The sequence below is a fragment of the Ailuropoda melanoleuca genome, chromosome 8 (genome assembly GCF_002007445.2).
Source record: "Ailuropoda melanoleuca isolate Jingjing chromosome 8, ASM200744v2, whole genome shotgun sequence".
Lineage (NCBI taxonomy): Eukaryota > Metazoa > Chordata > Mammalia > Carnivora > Ursidae > Ailuropoda > Ailuropoda melanoleuca.
In genome coordinates, this window is record NC_048225.1 from 74,277,412 (window position 1) to 74,301,739 (window position 24,328).

At 43.3% G+C, this 24,328-nt stretch overlaps 1 protein-coding gene across 6 annotated transcripts in view; it reads right to left on the reverse strand.

The window, feature by feature from the left end:
• SCYL3 (SCY1 like pseudokinase 3) overlaps window positions 1–21,731 on the reverse strand; it is a 38,376-nt gene extending 16,645 nt beyond the window's left edge. For 2 of the 6 annotated variants that reach the window (XM_034666709.1, XM_034666713.1), the window contains exons 1-7: window positions 21,283–21,494; window positions 16,420–16,636; window positions 7,543–7,728; window positions 5,526–5,639; window positions 3,585–3,641; window positions 2,302–2,404; window positions 1,083–1,194 (exon numbers count right to left, since the gene is read on the reverse strand). In XM_034666709.1, the coding sequence (XP_034522600.1) occupies window positions 1,083–1,194; window positions 2,302–2,404; window positions 3,585–3,641; window positions 5,526–5,639; window positions 7,543–7,728; window positions 16,420–16,584 (737 nt within the window). In that variant the 5' untranslated portion in view covers window positions 16,585–16,636; window positions 21,283–21,494. Of the gene's footprint in view, window positions 1–1,082; window positions 1,195–2,301; window positions 2,405–3,584; window positions 3,642–5,525; window positions 5,640–7,542; window positions 7,729–16,419; window positions 16,637–20,993; window positions 21,176–21,282 lie in introns of those variants that run through there. The other 4 variants (XM_011224099.3, XM_002918567.4, XM_034666710.1 and 1 more) reach the window with 4 other exon arrangements.
• Between the last annotated feature and the right edge of the window lie 2,597 nt (window positions 21,732–24,328).

The window sequence follows — 24,328 nt, forward strand, 5'->3', positions numbered from 1 at the left end:
CCGCGTCTCCACACCTTACATCCACACCCCTTTCCCTCTGGCTTAGCAGCAGAGAAAAAGCACAAATGGCTTAACTAAGTCTCATCAAGTTGGCTCACACGTAACCATCAGACTTCAGGAAGAGCAAGCTGGTATGGGTCTTGGCTTTCTCTCCCATCTCTGCTTAAAATACAATTCTTACTAAAGAACTCTTATCACACAGCAAGACAGTCTACTTGCTGAAAAGGACTGTTCTTTGTAGAAATCTTATATCAAGGTAAATAAAATATTAGTATGAATTATCCAAAAGGACACATAAATGCCTTGGTTAAAAAGACTCTTGTAATGGGAAAGGTTTTTAACAGTTTCTTTGAAATGTAAATGACAAAATCCTATTAACCACAGTGAAACTACCCCTCTGCCCTGTTTAATAATATGGCCCTTATTCCTACCCTAGAGGTAATTCACCCCCTCCAAGGATAACATTAGCTTTCCTTCCGCTCTGGTTTTTCTCAGGGCTCTCCAACCGCAAACACGTGAGGGTCTTTAGTTTCAAAATGGACATAAGATCAATTTCTCTAATAAAAGTTGCAACTGTGAAATTAACCGTTGGGCCGTGTAAATGAAAAGGAAGATACATAATTAAAACTGACCTTGAAGAGAGGTTCAAAAACATCTGAATCCAGCGACAGTATTACCATTCTATCGTGCCCTCCCTTTAAATTGACCTCTGTGCTCTTCTTCCATCACTTATTACTAAACCAAGAAGCCAATCTTCTGCCTGAAGAAAAATGAGCTCCTTTCCCCCACGACAAGAAAAAATTTCAAAAATAACAAATTCTTAGCAACAACATGATGGCAGTCGAGAGTTTCTCATTTCCCTGCCAACTGCAACTTCTTGTGATAAATCAGAGCCCTGGGGGCAATCCAATTTCGCCCTCTATTTTCCCATGTGGCTGTGAATTAGCCTCTTCTGACCATGAACGGCAACCACAGAGGGGACCGCAGGACCGGGCCCCCCAAATCGCACAGCCGGAACGCCGTGTCTGAGAGCAGGCCGGCAGCGGGGCGCACAGCCAGCCGAGCCCGCCAGACGGCCTCACCTGAAGTAGTCATGGGACAGTAAGGTGCAGAGCGCTGGCCGGCATTTTGGAAGGGGGTTCAGCAAGGCTGAGTGCAAGGTCTGCTGAAAGCTGGAGAGAACGTCCGCTGAAACTGAAATCCAGAGCTACAGTTAGTTTCCAATGCCTTCTCCCTCCTTCCAGGACCTCTATAGCTGGAGACTGACGAGAGCAAAAACCAACCTGTAAAAGCCCAAACAAACAAAGCCCTGGCTGTTGCTAAACAGCTTCCTGCTCACCTGAAGCCAGACTCCGCGCCAGGTGTGGACAACTGATCTTGCGTGGGCCTTTCCCACCAGGGTTCCTCATCCACAGAACACGAAAAGTTATCGGAATGACTGTATTTTCTAGTCTCCCAAGGACAGTAGGTAATTGCCACCAGTCCAGACACAGCGGGGTAGTAAGTTCATTCCCCACAAGGGAGGCCTCAAGGCCTTAAGGGTGTAATTCCCAAGTATTTTTAGGCCGAGGCCATTGAGAGTCAGCAGCCAAACGATGCCTGTAACTTCAGAACGCTGCAGATGCCTGGCGTGAGAAACTGCATCTGAGCTGCCCAAAGCTCAGGCACAGTGGGATCCCGGGCAGCAAGGGGCCTCACACCCCCGATCAGTCAGCAGCCGGGCACCCGAAAGCCTGGAGCGGCCGAAGCAGCGTGAAGTGGGCTCCAAGCGTGCCACTGGAGAGCTCAGAAGGGAGGAAACCATGTGCTTGGTGGCCTGGGCTCGCCGGGACAATGGAAGAAAAGGTAAGGAGTACATTGTATCAAGAAAAAAAAAATCAAAAGGACTTGGAAAGAATAAAGAAATGCTAAGCTTGATTTAGATTACTAAAAAATGGTGAATCCTCCTCTTTCCTTCAGATTGTTCCCCGTCACTCAGTAACAGCGTTCATTTGCGTGGCTGACTGATAAGACACAGAGGCTTTAGACCAGAAGTACCAATACCACTAAGTATCACCAGCCCGGGATACTCAGAGCTGACCGTGGCTCCTACTTAAAATGCTTTTAACGCTGCGAAGTAATGGAGGCGGAGCTTCCTTCCTCACCACTGTTAAGATCTGCCCCAGACAAGTTATTTGGTAGGCAACGGGCTCCTTACGGTGACCGGTGACCGACGACTGCGGTCCTTTGAATCCACATAGAACAGGCTGTGAATGACCTTCCTACTTATTCTGTGGATGTAGTAGTACAACTCTGACTCACCCTGTTCACTTAAGATTGTGAGCAAACTTTCCACCAACGTCCCAAATGCATAGGCGTCCCGGGCGTGTCCATGTGACTCAGGCAGGGTTGTGAATTCTGGAGACTGAAAGCAGGAAAGATCATTAAAACCAGAGAATCTGCCTTAGACACCAGATCTAAGTTTTCTCAGAAGCACTCTCCCACGTTTGCATTTACGATACTCCAAGGTAACCTCACAGTAACATTCACTAGCTTACAGGCTTCTCCGCTACGCGTGAATGGAATTTATCGAAGATTTAAAAATATCAAACAAGGGCAAAAAGAAAACAAAAGGCCTACGTAGCACATATGTCTGTGGCTTTCAAAAATGTTTTGACCGCAACCCAGATCTTAAAAATTTCTATTATTATTATTATATTATTATTATCTGTTAGTGGCAGTAGTGTACACACATATATGGAAATACACAGAATGGAAACAAAAGTTTCATAAAACAATACTCAGCGTTACTATCTACAGTACTTAATGATATTTTCTACTTTATTCTTTTTTCACAAAATGCTTGTCAGAACCTTTAACTTGATTTAAAACCCACGAATCAGTCTGAAAAACACTAGTACATAGACATAGTACTGATCTGGATCAACAGGATTTATTTCAGGTCTTAGGTCTATACTGTAGTTGGGTTTGTTATTTCCCGTAAATCACATTAAATTCGCCTTCGGGGATCACGTTTACAGTAGTTATAAAAACAAATTTAGAGAGAGCAACTGCCTTCGTATTTATTGGTCAATACAATCCTTCTTCACCAGCAGCTGGTGGTGAAGGCAAGAAAAAAAAAACAGAATTGAAAGGTTCATCAACCTAGCAGGGAAATTTGTAGTGGAACCTTTGTCACACAAGATTACTAATGCCAATAATCACTCTTCTGTGTCTCGTGGAGTCCTACCTAATAACGGACAGGCCGATGAATGGCTTGAGGGAAGCACAGAAGGGCTGGGGTGTTGTTTCCCCAGCTCTTCGGGCTTCCGGCAAAATACAAAGACCACGAAATGGGTGTGAAGCACCAACCCTCTATCTTTACCAGCATCATAGTGTCCGTACCACCAAAAATGTAGGCGGACTGTCAAGAAAAAGGCTTCCTGCTGTGGTGATAAGATTAACTTGAGAAGCTGTCACCACCAAAGGCATTATGAGGCATCCACAACTCGGCCAAGAAAGAGGGGGCAGACAAAATATTCTTTTAAGCTTCATACCCAGTTACACAAAGAAGACTTCGTTACAGCTGAAGCATATCATCTTACCATCTCCTCAGGAGGGACAGAAGCTGGGTCTCTGACTGACTGAATACTCTTCAGAAACTAGACAGAAATAAATTAAGGAAAATAATTCATACGTGGGTTTGGTGAACTGATCTCTTACACCAAGTTACAGAAGCAACCAGCAATGGAAACAGCAGCAATGAACCCTTCACACCAATGCCACAGGTTAAATACACACATAGGAAATCTTGCTAATTAAAAAACGTGAATACAGTACCTGGCACAGCACGAGGCTCAGAAGAAAACACAGGGGAGTGCGCCCCCCTTCAGCCGGGTAGGGCGCCCTCTGCTGTTCACAGGCACCTCTGCATCTCACTTCCTTACACTAGTAATTAGGAATACGTCTTCCTCATCCTGCCTAGTTATTAACAAATAGAAGGCTTTTCTAGCATAGAACAAATCTATCATTAATCCTCCAGCTGAAACAAGTCAATCTTAAGGCTCGCTGCCATGTGAGATATAAAGGTTGAGGACCTTACAAGCTACAGAGATGACATCCACGGAACAGGGACATTCATTCACTGACTCAAAGATTATTAAAGAGCTTCTATGTCCCAAACACCACTTAAGGCACGAGAAATACAAAAGGAATAAGGTAAATTACCTGCCCCCAGCCAGGTGTTCACAACCGAGAACGTAAGCTAAGAATTTCAGTGACGTGCTCATTACCACAGAAGCACGGAAGGAGGGACGAATTTTGTTGGGTAGGGAATACCCAGGGGAGGCCCTCACTGAGAGACTAGATCTGAGGCTTCAGTTTCATCTTCTGTTGTCCAGAGAGCCCAGGGGAAGCCAGGCATCCCAGCGACAGAATGGCACACAAGTGAAGAAGAGGGTGCGGGAGTACCGCCCCTGTGAGAAGGGGGGGGTGACCAGAGAGCAGCTCAGTAACTAGAAGTGATCCGTGAAGCTGAGGGGAGGCTGGAGAAGAGCTTGCGGAGGGCCTTCTATGCCATGGCAAAGAATCTGGAACGTAAGTCATGGGATGAATTACGTGCTGTTATACTAATTAGATGTAAGGTAAATTCTGAGAAGAAAGCGATCGACTGGGGCAGAAATAATCAGAGGAGCATCTCTGTGGTGGAAGTAGCATTTGAACTGGGCAAGAGCCCATGCAGGTGAACATTTAACATGGCCCATGTGTGGTAGCCCCACGGGAGAACAGGGGAAACCAGACTGAGCCAGTAAGTCGGCATGCCGCCACTTCAGCAGGGCTGCCATGATGGGACTGGTTTGGTTTTGTTCTGTTCTTCAGAAGGAGCAAGTCTAGTGGCATCGTGCAAAATGGCGAAAACAAGAAGCAAAACAGAAGAGAAAGGTTCATCAACCTAGGAGGGAAATCTGTAGATCATAGTCAGACAAAACCATTAAGAGGTAGAGAGGCAGCACAACAGCCCCCCTGGGAGGAGTTAAGATGCACGGGTCCTAACTCTGGCTGTTAGGACACAGTGTGTGACTCTGGACAACGTGGACGGTTGTTGGTGAACACTTCCGGAGTACCTACTTCATGTCAGGCACCACTCTAGGTAGAGATGTAAAGATACATATAAGAGACTCTCACACCCTTAAGGGGTTCAAACACTGGTAAAGAAAACAGACAGACAGAGGTAATTTCAATATTAAACATAAGTGGTGTGATTAAGGACAGGGTACTAGAGGAGCAGAGGGGAGGAACATTTAACTAAAAATTTGACCGAGCCAGTGTACCTCTCAGTCTCGAGTTCCTCAGCTATCAAATAAGGGGACAATGAGAAATGAAGTCTGGGGCCCCCTGAAGAATAAACCCCTGCCGTTCTGTGAATGTGAGCACTGACAAAAACACCTAAGATCATCCTAACACTGGAGGAAAATCCCTAGGTAAGAACCACATACCAAAACGCTATCAAATTCTGAGTGACACAGAGGGCCCGTCCCCTGGCTTACCTCGGGCGTGGCCTGAGGAACTTTACAGACGGTTTCCATTCCTCCCAGCTTCCAGTGCCCATCTTCACTCACAAACACAGATGATAAGCAGACATTGTTGTGTGTTAGGTGTCCCTGGAAAAAAAACAGGAGGAGGCTGCCACTAGACTTTTTGAAGTAGGAGTTTTAAAAAACTAAATACTGAACACCAGAAAGACATAACGGCAAGTCTTCTCACTCGTGGCATGATAAATGGAAGGACAGACTGAATAAGCCCGCTTCAGCATCATGAGGTTGGAGAACAGGAAAGTGCAATGGAAGGGCTTTTTCTTTGCTGCACATTCCTGCTTCCACGGGCGTCAGGAGAACCGAGGGTTCCTGAAACATGAGGTTACAAGTCTTTATAGCCTACATCGTTTGCTCCCATAGGTTACTGTATTACTTTTTTCCTCTAAATTCTTTCTCCCCTATATTCTATCATGAACCCAGACCACTTCACCCTGAAATTTTGTCAGCAGACATTAAAAAATCCTGCCTGAAGAAGAGGAAAATGGAATAAGGACCACCAGAAATACCCCACAGACCACAGAAGTGCCCAAATTTAAAACTATAAAAAAGAATACAGTCAAATAAATGAGAAGGAAGAAGAAAATGAGAACAGGATTGAAGTGTATGTTTTTTTCCCAAACCAGAAATCATTTCAGTGGACAAGTGCATTTTAACTATTCTACACATTAGATCAAGTATGTACAAATTTTGATAGGAAACACTCCAAGATACATATATTCTAAAGGAAGGTTCAGAATAGTATGTATGGAATTTTTGCATCTGAGAAAAAACAAAGGAGAATAAGCACAGGGACACTTGGTTTATATGCACACCAACCATCTCTGGATGGATGATCACCATGGTTGCCTCTGGAGAGGGGGGGACACTGGACTCAGGGTGGGGGGGCTTACTCTTCCCTATATGCACTCTCCCACTATTTAAACTTTCTACCATGTGCATGTACTTTCTCCAGCTAAGTGCTTCCTCCATGTGAAGCACTAATAATTCTTCTTTATATGAATCTTAGACATACTTTTAAGAGGCGATAAATTCAAAGTGATATCTGGAATCTGTCTCCCATTAATAGAAAAAGTTAAAAAAAAATACACTGAGATGAGTCAAATCCAAGTGTTTCTAACTTGTGACTGGAAATTTTTAAACTTGGAGGCCTGCCAAAGGCCTTAGTACTTCAGAATGTAAGTTCCATTAAGAAATAGCTCAATAATACTGTCAAGAAATAGACCAGAAGTAAACATAGGCACTACACCCTTATCCCCTTAAAAGCAAACCTGACCATAGTGTTAAGAGGCTGTCTCTTGGGGCGCCTGGGTGGCTCAGTTGGTTAAGCATCTGCCTTTGGGCTCAGGCCATGATCCTGGGGTTCTGGGATTGAGCCCCACATCAGGATCCCTGCTCAGCAGGGAGTCTGCTTCTCCCTCTTTCAACTGTTCCTCCCCCCAACTTGTGCTCTCTCTCTCCCTCATATAAACAGATTTAAAAAAAAAAAAAAAAGAGCCTGTCTCTCAGAAGCACCACGTGCTCGAATGAGAAGGGGTGTGTAAAGCTCTGCCTTTTTCTAAGAAATGGTCGTTTCTTCCTTCAAAATCTAAAATGTAACAAAACTCCTGGAACCAAAGAGGAACCCTGGTCCACAGCAACATTAATGTTAAGGCTTCATCTCTGCCATAAGAGCAATAATACGAGCTGCAGGTACTTTTAGGTAAAGACTCCCCCAAACCAGAGGAAGACGGTAGTAAACAGAAATAAAGTTCTATAAAAAACTGGGTCGGAGAAGCCCTTGCCCCCTCCACAAACCACCTGTCTGGAGCCCTTCTTGTGTCTCCCAACATGCTTGTTTCCCTCAGGGAGATTCAAGTAAGAACAGGAACTTCTGTTTCTGCACGTCCCGTAACTTAAAAGCACTACCACACACACCCACCGTCCGCTCACCGTCCAAGGGTGCGAGGCGGACTGCGTCTGGGTTACTCACTCTGTCATGAAGGAAGATGAGAGCCAGCAGGATGTCGTAGAGCCCGGCGCAGACCTCTGCGGAAGACAGCGTCTCCAAAGCCACTTCCAGAGGCTGCACGCGCTCGGTGACGAGATGAATCCCATCTGCCTCCACAGTGCAAGATAAAAACCGCAGCAAGCACGGGTGGCGGAGTGTCTTCAGATGCTTTAAAGATACAAACGGAAGCACTGGTAGAGTTAATGACTCAGAACCAGACTAATGGTCGTTTCAGATACATCGCGGTCAGGGTCAGCAAATACATACTTGCAACCAAGGTCCCTCGCAGCTCCCTACCTTCCTCACCTACCCCACTAAAGTTTCAAATAAGGCACAGGAATATCTAGGACCTGTCCTGACTTCATTCACTTTACCAACATTTAAATAATCCTACAGAGACTTCGGGTTCCCTTCGGCAGTGTGACCCCGAGGACCCCGGGCCTCCCAATGATTACTGCAATACACTCCGAACAAAGTACCGAAAACAATGACCTCACAACTAGGCAAAGTAAACAAAAGCACGCAGATTACGCAGGGGAGTCAGAATTAGGAGAAGGGGCACCCGTGGGAGTCCGTGTTCTGGTTTAGGGTTGGCCCTGCTCCCAGCTGAGTAGCTAAGCTGGCTCAAACTCTGACAGAGACCTGCCATCTTCCTGGCCAGAAGGAGGACAGAAAGGAGCCCTGACAAGATTAAGAGGATACCCCAGAGGGGAAAGAACTGGAGAAGGAGATGCTCTAGTTTTCTATTATAGTCACACAGGTCTCAGACTAACTCCTGAACCCAGCGTGGAAAACACAAACAAAAAGCAAATTCTGAGAAACGAACTGAGGTTTGAACTACCACGCACAGGAAGGGTGGAAAGAGAGTAGTTAGAAAACTTGAAGCCTGAACCAAAGGCAAGTGACTGCTAAATCAAGAACATCAACAATCTCCAGAAGATTTTAACAGAACCAAGAGTCCATGCAACGTGCTGTTCCAAATGTCCAGGATGCAATCCAAAATGTTTTTAGTCAACAAAGAACCATAAACAAGTGAAAAGACAATCAACAAATATCAACCCCAAGATGGACCAGATATTAGAATTATCAGAATTCAAAGCAATTTAACCATTATAACCATTCTTCCCTTGAGGTAGAGGAGAACAGGAAATAAATAGAAAGAAGTTCTCAGCAGAGAAACAAATGTTCTTTAAAATAAGTGGAAGTTTTAGGAAGGAAAAATAAAATATTAGAAACTAATCCAATGAATGGACTCAACAGCGGAATGCAGATGGCAGAGGCAAGTGTCAGGGAACCTGGCTATGTTAACCAATAGAAGAAGTTCTTTTTTACTTTTTTAAAAATGATCATAGCATCAAGAAACTGTGTGACAATAACAAAAGGTCTAACATATATAACTGGAGTCTCAAAAAAGAGAAGAAAAGAATTGGGGCATAAAAAATGTAATGACTGAGAACATTCGAAATTCAGCCAAATACTAAGTTTACAGATTTAAGAAGTTCAATGAACACCAAACAGGATAAATCAAAGAAAACCACATCTATACACATTATCATCAAACTGGAGAAAATCAGATAAATAAAAAATCTCGTAGGCAGCTAGAGAAAAAAACATATTATGTGGAGGGGAATGACAATTTGAATGATGCAAATTTCTCATCAGAAGACACAGAGGCCAAAAGACAAAGGGGAACACCTTGAAAGCACCGGCAGAAAAAAACAGTATCAACCCTGAATCATGTAGCAAAAATATCCTTCGGGAAACAAAAGTAAAATGCAGGCATTTTTGATCATGGAAAACAGAAAAGTTATTGCCAGAAGACCTGCTCTACAAAAAATGCTAAAGAAGTTCACGCTGAAGAGGAAATGACAGCAAAGGGAAACACGGCTCCCCAGAAATGCAGGAAGAACAGCAGAAATGATAAAATATCAGGACTGATTTGAAGGCTACATTTTTACCTCTTATTTAAAATATGTATGACTGTTTAGAGCAGATGCCACAACACTGCTGGGTGAGGTTTTCAATGTGTGTTTACAGGTGACTCCGGAACAACACAGGTTTACATGGTGTGTCCCCGTCTATGCAGATTTCTTTCAATAAATACTGCACAGCACTGTAAATGGATTTTCCTTATGACCTTCCTAACATTTTCTTTACCCTACCTTACTGTAAAAATACAGTATGTAATACATATCACATAAGATGTATTAACCAACTGTTTCCATTATCTGCAAGTCTTCCAGTCAACAGCAGTTTATTAGTAGTTAAGTTTTGGGGAAGTCAACACTTACGCACAAATTTCTGATGGTGAGGGGAATCAGTACCCCTAACTCCAGTGTCAGGGGTTAACTGTGTATCTGTGCGTGTATACAGTTGATATGTACATAGCAAAAGGACAGCAGGGCTGGGGGCTGGAGACATCTATCTGATCCCAAGGTTTCTACATTTTATATGACTGGTACAGTACTAACCACAGACAGACGATTAAGAGCTAGTTCTAAAACTGAAATCATTAGTGCAACCATTAAAAAATATATAAAGAAATGTAGCCGAAAAATCAAGATAAAATGAAATACTAAGAGCTATTTAAATAAACCAAAAAAGGAAAAGGGGAACAGAAGGACAAAATCCAAAAGGGGGCAAATAGAAAACAAATAACGAATAATAAAATTCAACAACATTAATAATTACATGAAATGTTAACAATCTAAACACTCCAATTAAGAGCAGATAAAAGAGGAAGACCCAACAATATGCTGACTATGAGACTTACTTTAAAAATACAGAGATAGGTAAGTGGATAGAAACTGAATGGACAGAAAAGGATATACCATTAAGACAGGAAGCATAAGAAGGCTAGAGTGGATGTGGATTTCTTATCAGAGAAAATATACTTCAAGACAGAGTATTGCAAGAGATCAAATGGGACATTTCTTAAAGAATAAAAGGACAATTTATTAAAAAGACATCACAACTATGAAGGTGTAAGCTCCTAACAGCAGAGCCTCAAAATACACACGAAGCAAAAATGAAAGGGACAAACAATTCCACGATTCCAGGATCATGGTCGGAGATTTTCAAACTCTTCTCTCAGCAATCAACAGAACTCGCAAAAGTAAACAAACAAGAAAAATAAATGAAAGCACAGGAAACCTGATCACACTGACATTTAGAAAATACTAGACCCAGTGACTGCAGAACACATGCTCTTTACAAGTCCAGGAGAGAGTCCCAGAAACTCCATGCTGGGCCATAAAATCATTTTAAATGGATGAGTACCTTAGACTATTTTTGCTGATCTCGTTTTCTTACTTTTTACCTTTTTATTTATCAAGCACTTAATCTCCTTAAAAATATTTCACCATCTTTAAAATTGTTATCATTTTATTAATTTAGAAAAGTTAGCATTAAACATTTTTATTTGCACACTTCACACCAGTACAAACATTAGTAGCTCATATTATGTATCTGATCATACACATTTCATTTATATATATATAATTAAAATACAAATACCATAAAATACTTTTTATAGAATGCACTGAAAGAAAAGATTAAAAGTAAATTTAAACAGACATTCTTGATTTTCTCCCCCAAACTGCAATGAATCACGTTGTGCAATCCCGAGTTATGGATTCTACTATGGTTTTCCCTAACAGACAAGTTCGAAGTGACATCAGGTTTCATTTTCACAAATAAGCAATTAGTATGGAACATTCCAAAATAACCTTCTTGGAAAAATATGAGATCTCGTAACACAGCACTGGTACAAGTTTTCTATCAGTTGCTTCAAACTTGTCTATTAGGTAAAACCATACAAGAGTCTTCTGAGGAGATGGATTTGTCTAGTGTCTTTTCTTAAAATAATCTCAAACTTTGACAACTCTAGGAATAGCTCCAATAGGATTTTTTTTTGTTCTTAAGTAGAAATCTGTTACCCTCCCCTGGGCTACTCATAATAAAAAAAAATTAAGAAAATTCTTTAGCAACTATGAATTACTGATCTGTACATATGCCTTTAAAATAACCCATACATATGCATATAAATACAGCAAAGACCCAGAGGCGCCTTGAGTTGCACTAGTGAGCTGGCTGAAGGACTATGGGTAAGTGGAGAGAACTTCTTGCAAGTGTCTTCTGAGCTATGGTTTCTGAATAAAATTATGCAGCCTCTTTCATATTTTTGCATTTTAAGAATCATTTCAAATAATTTGCAAAACAAAAATTAAATACTTTTTAACTTTTCACTTTTGTCTGTTGAAGAAAAAATATTCATTCAGCTTTTATTTCTTAGGGCTCTAAATATTTTCCTTAAGTTTTATGTGCCTTCTTTCATTCCTCTAATACTCAGGGCGGACTAGTAAATCAGGAGAAATACTACGTGGTTAAGTACTGGCATGGAAATATACAGTCAGTAAATTTCACCCCATCAATAAATGAAATAATAAATTTCATTCATTTTTAACCCTACATTCCCAGTAGCATTCTTGGTCCACAGTGACTTGTTTAATAAAGAAAGAAGGGAAGGAATAACTCATTTCATGATTCTGACCAAGGCACTTAGCAGCAACAACCTCATTTGTCTCTCCTCTTCAGTACGCACAGTATTTTGCATAAATTGTGCACACAGATTCATAGGAAAGTTAGCAATTAACCAAACAGAAACATTTCTTGATTCAAGCTTCTGTTACTTCAAAGAACAGAGGGAGTGATGAGATACACCTGCTAACTGTAAGTAGATTTTCTCACTGAACATCAACCAAAGAGATAAATGACTCTTGTTCTGGTGGAGAAAGGGGACTTTGTGGAAGGAGTGCCTTGAAAGTATCTGTCCCAGGGGTACCTGGGTGGCTCAGTCAGTTAAGCGTCTGCCTCCATCTCAGGTCATGGTCCCAGGGTGCTGGGATCGAGTCCTGCATTGGACTCCCTGCTCAGCGGGGAATCTGCTTCTCCCTCTGCCCCTCACCCTGCTCTCGTGCTCTCTCTCACCCCCCCCAAATAAATAAATAAAATCTTAAAAAAGAGAAGAGAAGGAAAAGAAAAAAGAAAAGAAAAGAAAAGAGAAAAGAAAAGAACCCGTCCCAGAGTTACGGGATTCCCGTTATACCCATGCACTGCTCCAGTGCTGGCCTTTGAAAGAGGATTCTGAGTAAGGACTTTTATTTATCATTAAAAATGAGTAGCACTGGATAATCTGTCCATATGGATACTTATCCATGACCACACAGAGATGTTAAGGGTGAAAGTCAAGTCCCGAATATGAAGTCTTTCTACTTTTCAGGGATGCGTTATGACTCAGCTATAACAGAGTAATTCAAGCCTTAGGGGCTTAGCTTTTCATTACCCATTCTACCTCGGTTTGCTCTTTCACTTTGTGAACCACACAACATAGTCATTATTTAGCTCAAACTCACTTACAAGTTTTTAGACAGGAAGCAAGCCATAATTTCACTCTGTTGAAGAAATATGACAAAATAACCAAGATGCCTGAAGAGCAAGAAGTTTCAGGGAGAAATATTCTTCCTTCTTCCCTTAAGATGCAAACCTGAGACAATGATGGGAGTACATTGTCTCTAAATGCCAACACCTAGAGGTTAGATGAGAAACAAGGAACAAAGTGCAGGAAGGGAAAGGGAGAAAGGATCCTATGTCGGAAAGCTGGCATTTGAAATGCTGAGGGAATACCCCCAGGCAAGTGAGAATGTGGGTCTGGAGCTCAGACAAGAGGTTTCAGCAGATACTTCTCTTGGGGTAGAAGGCCAGATGGTCATAAGCACCAGAGGGGAAAGGAGGAGAACATGAAGTCTGAAAACTGGGGGGGGGCTGGGAAGGGGCCTGCGGCCTCTGGACACGCCCAATACACCTGAGGGATGGGGGAGGGGGTACTTTTGAAGCTCTGAGTGGATAATGCTCAGGAGCCTTATAAAAGAACCAGATTTTCATTATATGGGGAAGGAAATATTTTTTTAAAAAGCTGACAACATAGGGAAGTTGATTTCCTGGAATAAGGGCTGTAAGTAGCACAGAAGAGGCCTAAGGGGGACAGGAACGAAAAGAACATGTCGACAGAAGGAAGAGCGGTAGAGCATCCCGCAAGCGATCAATGCAAGCAGTCGTCTTCTCATCACCGGTGACACAAGGTGCATTCCAGAAATGCTGCCCAGCTTTCCAGAAAGCAGCCTGAATCCACCATGAGGAAGCGCATACCTCTCCCAAGGCATGTGCACGGCATCCACATACGTATTCCTCGGGCCACTGTGGCTGCCCTGGTGTCACGAAGACAGTCAGGAATCCTTCCCTGTGTGTCCTCACCGTGACGCCCTAACGAAGCACTCAGATGGCAGCAAGCCACAGGACCCAAATTCTGATTTAGGAGTTATCATTCCTTATTCACTATTCATTAGAAATGAGTCATAACCACCAGTGAGAAAATTATACTATTATAGCTAATGAATTCAAGATAAAACGAGAAGGTCTGATGGACTCGAAGAATTTCTAATACTGTTCTGTGGCCAAAGGTTATGCCTGTGTATTCCAGAGGTCACAGGGCACTGTGACTGTTGTTTTTTATTTCTTGATAACACTAGAGGAAGAGCACACTCAAGACCTAACAATATTTGCAAGGAAAACACTGTATATCCTCTTGAAGTGGTCATTAAAACTATCAGAGGGAGGCCTGGGAGCCTGAACTCTAGAGAAAGTGAGGTGAGCTGACTATATTGTTTCAGTGTTTCGGTATCCAGGAAAATCAAGATCCTAAAACCTGATGAAACGTGATACATTTTTTTCAAGTGCTGTGATCTAAATCAAAACTCCTTATCGTTTTGTTGCCATTTCAAATTCCTCAGATTCATGTGTCAGGTATTCAAAGCCACAGAACGGCCCGCAAAACACAAGAGACAAGTGAAAACGACTGGAAAAGACTCAGCCACGGTTTAGGAGAGTATGTACTAAGGGGGGAAGAATGTTCCCTCTCAAGCTGTGAAATTCCTCCAGCCCAGAAGTCCTCAAACATTGACAGTGGATCTTTTTTTCCTTTATAAACTTTATGATGTGGGGGCATATGGGTGGCTCAGTTGGTTAATCACCTGACTCTTGATCACAGCTCAGGTCATGAACTCAGGGTCATGAGATCAAGCCCTGTGCTGGGCTCCATAGTGGGCGTGGAGCCTACTTAAAAAATAAACAAAAATTTTATGATCTGGGTTGTTCAACTTTCTTGGTACATACACCATAAAGAGTAATATAATGTTAAAAAATCTTATGGTCTTATTAAAAAAACTAAGAAAGATGGTAAATCTCTGTATTTCACTAGTAATAATCATCCTAATCACCCTATTTTTTACTTATAAAAATCCCATTAAATGAAAATAGCAAGAAGTATGTCAGATATGAATTGCATATAAGAATGAGACAGTGAAGCAAAGGATTTTATCTTTTGCAAAATCACAATAAAAAGTATTAACAGTTCCTGGATGGGATGGAAAAGACAAAAACACGGTCCTACCAAAAAGCAAAATTACTTAGCAATGAAACAGCCAGCTATCTTTTTTTACCACAATAGAAAATGCATCCCAAGGGGAACATTTTCCTTAGGCACCATCTTTTAACTGTTAACTTCATGCCTGATCAAAGACATAACATCAAATACTGAACTGATGTGACAAATAAAATGCCGAAATTGTATTACTAATATAGATATATATATTAAAACCCTTTATAATCATTAAAAAAGGTAAAAGCCATTTAGAAAGACCTATGAAATAGATATCCATGTCTCCTACTTCTTGCACGAAGGGACTCACGGTAATACAGATCCTAATTCTAACAAAACAAAGCTCTAAGTCCAGCTGAAAACAGTGTGCCTGCCATTAACACTGAACAGCCACAACTCTGCTCTTCCTCCAGAACCTTCCCGAAGATAATCTGAATGGCTCAATAGCCAAGGAAATACAAACTAATGCCTTTGTTTTCTCTAATTCAAAATGACACTTAGGGCTGTTTTACCGAATTATATTCCAAGGTATAATCATGTTTTCTGATAAGAGGCCAGGGTCCCCTGACAGTGCCCTTCCAGGAGCAGCGGCCAGAAGGTGCAAGCCGGGAAGACCTCTTCCCTGAAGAGGAAACTGAAGCCTATAAAAGTGAATGATCTGACTAAGGTTCCTCAGCAAGAACGAGAGCCGAAGCCCAACGTTCTTTCTGGGGCGTCCAGGGGCGTCCAGCCCAACACTCTGGCTCAACAATCTTTCTGGGGACCTCACAATACCTCGGGAAAAAAAAAAAAACAGTAGTCACAGTTTCTAAAATATTTTATTTCTAGGTCCATCATCAATATACTAATGGTGAGCACAGCAGATCGTATAGAGAAGTTGAATTGCTATGTTGTACACCTGAAATTAATGTAACATTGTCAACTATACTCAAATTTAAAAACTAAAATACAAACATTAGAATGTTAAAAATTAAAGTAAATAAAAATAAATTTTACAAATTAAAAAATAAACAACAAAATGTCAATACTTAGAGATTTTTGCTAAGCTAGATTAACTACCTTTACCTTATATTAGCCATGTCAAATTACGTTCCAAACTTTCTCACTAAAAAAATATGATGCTAAAAGCTATCACACCGAGTTTTATGAAGCTTTTTGGCCATACATGTGGTACCTGACCGTGTCAGGCAAATTGGGAGATTATCCCACGAAGTAAGGAGAGCCATGTTCTTAAAGGATATGAATAAAAACACTATTCCTTATGACCTTCCTCCTTTGACCTTTAGTAATTTCAATTTCATGTTTTTTAATAGAAAACAAGATGGCAGGAAGCACTAACTATAAGTCGTCCCCCGTCACGGTACCTTGGCAGCTTTGTTAACTTTGTCTTCGTTTTCTCGCTTATACACGAAGATGGAAGCGCGTCGGCCATCTTGCAGAACCGCGGGGTAAATGGCAAGTCCAGAGGGTAAGGTGAAAGGGGGCTCCTTCAGCGTGTAGCTCTTCAAAGCACTGCTCTCTGATCCCATCCCTCATGCGGTGAGGCAGGGCTGCCGCGCTCCTCCACAGAGCCAAGCAGAGCTGAAAGGAAACAGAAAACGTCGGCCAACATGAGTCTGTCTGCGACATGGGCCAGAGATCCCAGGGACCCAGCCCCCGCCACCCAAACGCACGTTTCTCTGCTCCCCCTCAAGAGGCCATCTGACACTAAAAATGCCAAATGCTCCGCCAGTTACCAGCCATGCTTGTCAAGCAACCACCAACGGCTCTAGAGAAAATGCACTTAACTAGTCACCAGCAGTTACTGCCCTTCCCCAACGCCCCATCCCCTCCCACGGAGACCATTCCAGAGCCCATTCCAGAGCGCCAGGGCGATCAAAACCAGGATAAGATCATCTAGGCTCCCTAACCTGCGCACACACCCTGCCTCGCAGGAAGGGGCTGCAACATCTGATAACTCATCAGTGAGAAAACTTCCGTATAATACTATACAAAACAACAGCTTAAAATTATGAAAAGAACATTACAACCTAGAGAGTATTTCTAACAACAAAGAAAAACATGTTACCAAGTGGAGAGCTCACACAGGGCAAGCAAAGCAGTGCAACACCAGCAGAACAAGGGGAAAGGGAAGAGACAACTCACTGAACGCAAAGGGCGGTTTCGATGACAAAGAGCGCACCCTCACTGCTCCTCATGCTCGCGCTAAGTACACGGGAAAGTGCAAAACTGTGTCATTCCCAATGCTACAGAACCCACACATACATGAAATTCTAGAAAATGCAAACTACCCTATAATGACAGAAAATAAATCAGCGGTTGCCTGGGGCGGGGGCCATGTTAGAGGGGCCGGGGGAGAAGAGAGGACTGCAGAGGGGTGTAAGGAAACTTTGGGGGGAATAAGTCATTATCTTGATTATGGTGACAGGTGATCACAAATACCAAAACTTATTAAACTGTGTGCTTTAAAATATGTTTGGTTTATTACGGGTCGATTATACCACAATAACATTGTTTCAAAGAGAAATATACATTATATATCTATATCTCCATCTACGCATGTATCTATGTATATACAGCTACATACACAGAAACACTTGAAAACACACGCTCAAGTATTAAGAGAGGTTTGCGGCAGGTGTCAGATCACGGTAATTCACAGGCAGGCAGGCAGGCAGGTGGACACGTGTCCGCACCTCCCCAATAAAAACATATCTTTCTCTACAATGGGGATACAAATTCCCACGGTTACAGCAGGACTGAGGAGCAGTCCCGTGGCGTCCCTAGAGTAGCACAGGGCCTACCGTGGGTGGCAGTCACCTGCCCAGGAGGCTTGCGCTCTGAAAGGAACAGCCCTCCTCAAGTTCCAACCAGCACTGCAGCTCCCGAGCTGCCAGATCATGCCGTTTACCGTAAGGATCCAAGAGCCCGAAGATTTATATGGAAGTTTCCATACTTTTCAATGTTAGTTCAAATTATTTAAACCTGGAGAGGCCAAACTACATGTCTAAAAAAATGTGTGTCGGTTTGCAGCTCTGGCTTTACCATAGTGTAAAAAAATAAAACATGAAGAGGGTTCTTAACTAACTCTGGCAATGTAGCAAGAAGTTGCTAGTTCTAAATAACACGGACAAACACTCTACATAGATCTTTAAAAATTTCAGTTAAAAAATCCCATTCTTTAAATAAATATATACCCAACAATCATACACAGACCCACTACTGAGATTTCCCCCCACTTTAGTCAAGTTCCACACGACACTGTGTTACCAGATATGAAATGCTGCTCGAGACACAGAATTCCAAGTGCCCACAGACCCACATACATCACCCTACAAGGAACACAACACGTGCAAGGGCTAAAGCTATCTAAAGCTGAAATTATTCAAAATCCAAGAATATTTCTGAGGATAAGAACTAAATCGTCTTTGTAACAAATCCACTGAGCTGCTACCTACTTTGCAATTTATCTTAAGAACAACAGTAGGGGGGAAAAAGCAGTATTAAAAATGCCAAGTATCTCAACTGTATGTCCTAGTCACTACTAGGACTAAAAATAAATAAAATGAGTGTTCACGTAGGCTCACGGGGAAAAGCAACTATTGTTAAGTCCCCTGTTCTGGGATGGTGTGGTGCCTGCCCTGTGACAATCCCCCCACCAAAGTCTGAGGGTCATGTTCAGTACTTGGGTCTTGCTCCTCTCCTCTAGGGCAAAGTTAATGGGTCAGGCACCTGCCTTCCCTGGGCCAAAGGCCAGTCAATTCACACATGAGCCTGGACTCATGGCCTGGATGAAGAGCTAAAATGGACAGATCCTTGCCTGCCTCAGGAATCTGAATGAACAAGAGATATTTCTATTAGCTACGGGGAGCCAAAGCCATGAAGAAGCAGAAACTTGGTCAGCACAGAGGAAGGCAGCTGGCAGCAGAAGGAAAAGCAACGGCTGGGAGCAGCTTAGTCAGATTTATAGGGGCGCATTACTACCCTCCATGTTGAGGCTTCGGGAAGCCCAGCTGCAAATCCATTTCCTCCCTGCCTCGCTGACATCCCTACAATCAGGGGTAGCCAGAGGTCCATCTGAGGTAGCTTGAATGGGTCAATGTTCTTTGAAACCAATTGCCATTTTGTCAGCAGAAAACTCTGTAACTCCTTGGTTTGAAAAACCAGTCAGACTAGAGCAATTAGTCAGAGAAGGGATACTTTGAAAAGTGTGTATCTGAGGCTAGTCTAACTTCCTTCTCTCTTTGCCACAAAACAGCTCTCCAACATCAACACGTAAGGAACCGCAAGAAAACAAAAATCCTCTTGGTGGAATATCATGGTGTTTGTTTAGCTTTATTATTAGTCCCCAAAGGAGATAAGATGGTCACCAGGATCGAGGAGTGGGGCTCTGGCTGAATGGAGTCAGCAGAGGCACAGCAATGGACATTTACTTAGTCATTTTTTTTAAGATTTTATTTTTTTGACAGAGAGAGAGCGCACACAAGCAGGGGGAGTGGCAGAGGGAGAGGGAGAAGCAGCCCCCCCCTGCAGGGCTCATCCCAGGGTCCTGGGATCACGACCTGAGCAGAAGGCAGACACTTAACGGACTGAACCACCCAGGTGCCGAACTTAGTCATTTCTAAATAGCAAAATACATCCTTGTGGAAACACTGGGCTTTTCAACACCCAGAGTTATGAAAGCTTTATGAGGTTCAAACTGGTAATTTTTCTTAGCAGTGTATATTTTGAGCCTAAGACACTAAGAAATACAACTTAAAAAAAAAAAGAAATGACTCCCTTTCTCGAGAGAAAGGATGCCACTTTGCTGTTTTGAAAGCACGATTAACCTTGACAAAAGTCTACCTATACCAGGAGTGCAGTGCTCTCCAAGTAGCAGGGATTACAGCCTACGTGCAGTGCAAACTTTATCAGGTGGCAATAAAAAGATGTGCTGTTGGCTGCTTTGAAATAAAAAAGTCACAAGAAAAAAAAGTCACAAAAAGAAAAGGATTGTCTAATACTGTGACCCCAGCATAGTTATTTCGCAGAATTTACCATCCCCACTCCCCGTAATAAAATGTTGGGGAGGCAGTTTCTGACTTGAATAGGCATCAAAGTCTTCTCTTTAAAAACTGGTTCACCTATTTTCCTCCAACCTTTAGCTTCCTTGGGCAGCACATTACATTTCTGGGCCACCTGTGGATTATGCGAGCGCTAGTCTAGGTCATCGGGCAACTCATACACTCAACTAAGAAATCCCTGGCATCTGGGGAACTCTTTTCTTCCTCAAAATTTAATAGAGATGATCTTGGTTCTAGCTCTCTCTGCTCAGAGGTTCCAAAGATAATGGCTTGCATCGTGAGTTCTAAGGACACCCTATGCTGACTGATATTTTGTTACCTGGCGATAACTTAACCCTGGCCCATTGCTTTGATCTGTTTCAAGTACATATTCCCTGCATTGAACTCAGTCCAGCGCTGCTAGCTGACCAGCAATACATAACGAATACATCCATTCATTTATGGACCAAAAGAAGTAAGTATGATTTCAGCTAGGATTTGAGATGTTACGTGGATATGCACGCAGGTCGTTAAAAACTACAGTAAACAGTGATTCCGGAATTCAGGACCCGACTCCATATTCACATGGTTTCCTAAACACATTCTTCCAAGAAATGTTTCATCTTTATTCTAATTAAAAAGCACTGTGCAAGCACAGAGCCAGCTGGACCTCCGGGGGCCCGGCACTCGTCTTGGAGCAAGAACGCAGGCGGCTTCCCGGGGCGGGCGCGACCCCCGGTTCCCACCGCTCAGGCAGCGCCGCCCCGCTCCGTCTCGCCGCGCACACTCGTCCGACCCGCGGCGGGGAGTGCGGCCCTGGGGCCAACGGGGTCCCACCGCGACCGCTGGGGGTGGCCGGGGGGCGGGGGCGGCGCTCCCGCTGGCTGGCCCCTCACCTTCCACACCTGCCCGCGCGGCCCGGCACCGCGGCTTCCTTCGCTAGCTCCGGCCGCCAGCTACGCGCCGGGCGGGGGTGGCCCGCGAAGCCCAGATCCGAAGGGCGCCCCGGAACAAGCAGGGGGAGGCTGAGCGGAGGCGGAGGACACAGCTCAACCGGCAGCCGCGCCGCGCCGAGCGCGGACCCGCGAGTGGGGCGCGCGCCCACCGCCGCCGCTCCCGGCCCGGCCCCTCCCCCGCGACCCGGTCCCGCACTGACGGAGAACGCGGCGCAGGGCTCCCTGTTACCTGCGGGAGGGCGGCGGGGAGGCGGCCGAGGGTCTTGGTTCCGGTCCCCTCTTCGCCCCCTGTTGACACCAACCACCCTCGCCTACCCTGTGAGGCTGTGGCCACTACACCCACAATCTTCAGGGGGTATGCTACCTCCGACACCATAGAGATGGGTCCGGAAACCGGACAGAACGCCTGCCTTCAGCCCTCCGACGCCACCACTGAGGTGAACGAACCCGGAATCGAGATAGAGCGGCCGCATAGGTGACTCCTAGGCCGATGCCATCTTGAGTGCGGGCGCCGGTGCTGCTCTCGGCTTCACTCCCTGCTCCCAGTGGCCTGGTCGGTCTGTGAAGCTGTTTCCTCTCTTGGCGTTTAAGTTGAACTCGCAAGTTTGTCTTGATTTTAACCTTGAGGCCTTTAGCTGAGCAGTTTTAATGTGATATCCGCCCGAACCTAAAATGGCCGCCGGCGCCTCTAACAAATAGTAAAGGGGCGGGGCGCAGAAGAGAGGTATGGAAATTAGCCTGGACTTTTAGGAGCGTGACGTCGCTCAACTCGGCGGCCCGGGTTGGTTGCGCTGAGTGGGCCGAAGTCGTGCAGAAAGGCGGCTGAAGCTGGCTTAGGTGGAGGTTGTTCCGGCTTAAGCCACTGAGACGGGAAGTTTAAAATTACGCTTGATTCCAGAAGAGTAAATTGGGACTAATCATATTAATAGTATTTATTAGTAATATTAATGGTTTCTACTTAATAGGATGTGAGAATAAAGCAAATATACCTAATAGTTTTGAAACGACTTAAACTGAGTTTTCCATGTACTCATCGCTACTACTGAATGCTGTATACCCTCATTGTTGACAGCTGACCTAAATAATTTGATCATCCCAGACTTTCAGGTTCTTTCTGGTAGATGAAAAGGTTTGAGATATAAGGATCCCACAATTTCCTCATGTGGTTAAATGAAGGCAAACAAGCCAAGTTTTGCTCCTTGTTCAGAAATGTATTGAACAAATGTTTATTAGGAAGCAGACGCGTACAGTATTTAACCCACTGGATAAGCTTGACAAAGGCTGAGCGTTCTGTCCTGGGTCAGGACTGTCCTACAGAAACTGAATTCAGACACATATGTAACTTTAAATTTTTAGTAGCCACATTAAAAACAGTAAAATAGGGGCGCCTGGGTGGCACAGCGGTTAAGCGTCTGCCTTCGGCTCAGGGCGTGATCCCGGCGTTATGGAATCGAGCCCCACATCAGGCTCCTCTGCTATGGGCCTGCTTCTTCCTCTCCCACTCCCCCTGCTTGTGTTCCCTCTCTCGCTGGCTGTCTCTGTCTCTGTCAAATAAATAAATTAAATCTTTAAAAAAAAAAAACAGTAAAAGAAAAAAAATGAGGTGGTGTTAATTTTAATACATTTTAACACAATATATCCAGAAGATTGTCATTTAAACATACATTCAATATAAAAAAATTGTTGAGATATTTTACGCTTTTGTACTGTCTTCAAATCTGATTTTTTTTTTTTTTTGTAACAATTTGGACTAACCATGTTTTAATGCTCTGTAGTCTCTTGTGGGTAGTGACTACCATATTGGAGAAGAAGACAGTTCTGGGCAAAGTGACCACCACATTGCACTAGAAAGTTGAGAAGCAGAAGTGCAGCGCTCCAGCGGCAGGCTTCTGTTATCGGTGTAGTCAGTATCTGGCAACCAGAAATCTTTCAGACCAGTGGTAGAGCCAGCACCCTCAAATGGCATCTCCGAAGGCAGAGGACACCTTGAATTTCTAGACTGTTTATTCAGATGTGGAGAGCATTTTCTAAAATATTTTAAACAATTCACCCATCTTGAATTCTTTCGAAAGTCCATTTCTAGTATTCATCATAATTAATAAGCTGTTATTTTTGTCAATAAATACCCATTTCTGACACTCATTATGATAATTAACAAAACATCCGGTGTCATCATAAAAATCCAAGTGGCTAAAGTATTTGTAGTTCCATCTCTGGAATGTAGCCTTTCTGGTGTGATTCCAGCTAGCTACCTCTAGGGCGTGGATTACTAGAATGCTAGCTGCTTCACAATTAACTCACACAGAACATTACACCATCAATGCTGAAATAATTTCAAGTTGGCAACAGACATCATGATATCCATGTCGTAAGGAATATTGGCCTGCTTTGTAAACTCTAAACACTATACAAGAGTTGCAGAACATAAACCTCATGTTACAGACTTATGTTTATGCCACAAATATTTAACATACACCTTTTCTGTGTCAGGTACTGAGCTAAGAAAGAAGGAAGAGGAAGACACAATCATCGCCAAAAAGTGGGCTCAAGGGGCCCAAATAAAACTTTTTTTTTCTTTTTAAGTGATTGAGGATGTGTGAGTAGCTTAATGCTAGAAATGTTGTCTTAGTTTTGCAAAGTGCCCTGCCCACCACCACCAACCTACAAAGTTTCAAGCCACTGTTGTCTGATGCTGGGTATGAGCTAAATGACCCTACACTTCCCTGATTCCTCTAAGGCTTTCCTGACATTTGCTCCCTGTTTACTTACTCAATATAGCAAATACTTTATAAATGTTCCTGGTGTACCAGCCTCTGCTCTACAGACTGGAAACATCAGCAAACAAAGCAAGATTAATTCCCTGTTCTCACAGGCCTCAAATTTAGGGGGTTGATGGGTTAGGGGAGAAATAGACACTAAGCATATAAATGAACAAAGGTCAGTTTGTACAATGGTAAGTTCTATTAAAAAATAAAACAAGGTGTTGGGGAGGAGCAATTCTACTCTGCTCTTCAAGATTCCTCCAGCTGTACTGAGAATTAAATTGACGTGAGAAAATCAAACAAATCAAACAAAAGTTTAATAACATTTGTACCTCCCGTACACATGGGAAAGACTCAGGAAAACTAAGTAACTCACCAAAATGACCAAAACCATCACCTTAAATACTATCTCCAGTTAAAGACAGAAGGGGTGGAGGCGGGGGGGGGGGCGGATTTTGGGAAGGTTACCAAGAAAAGCCCAGTAAACAAGGATAAGGTTTAAATCCATTCCTT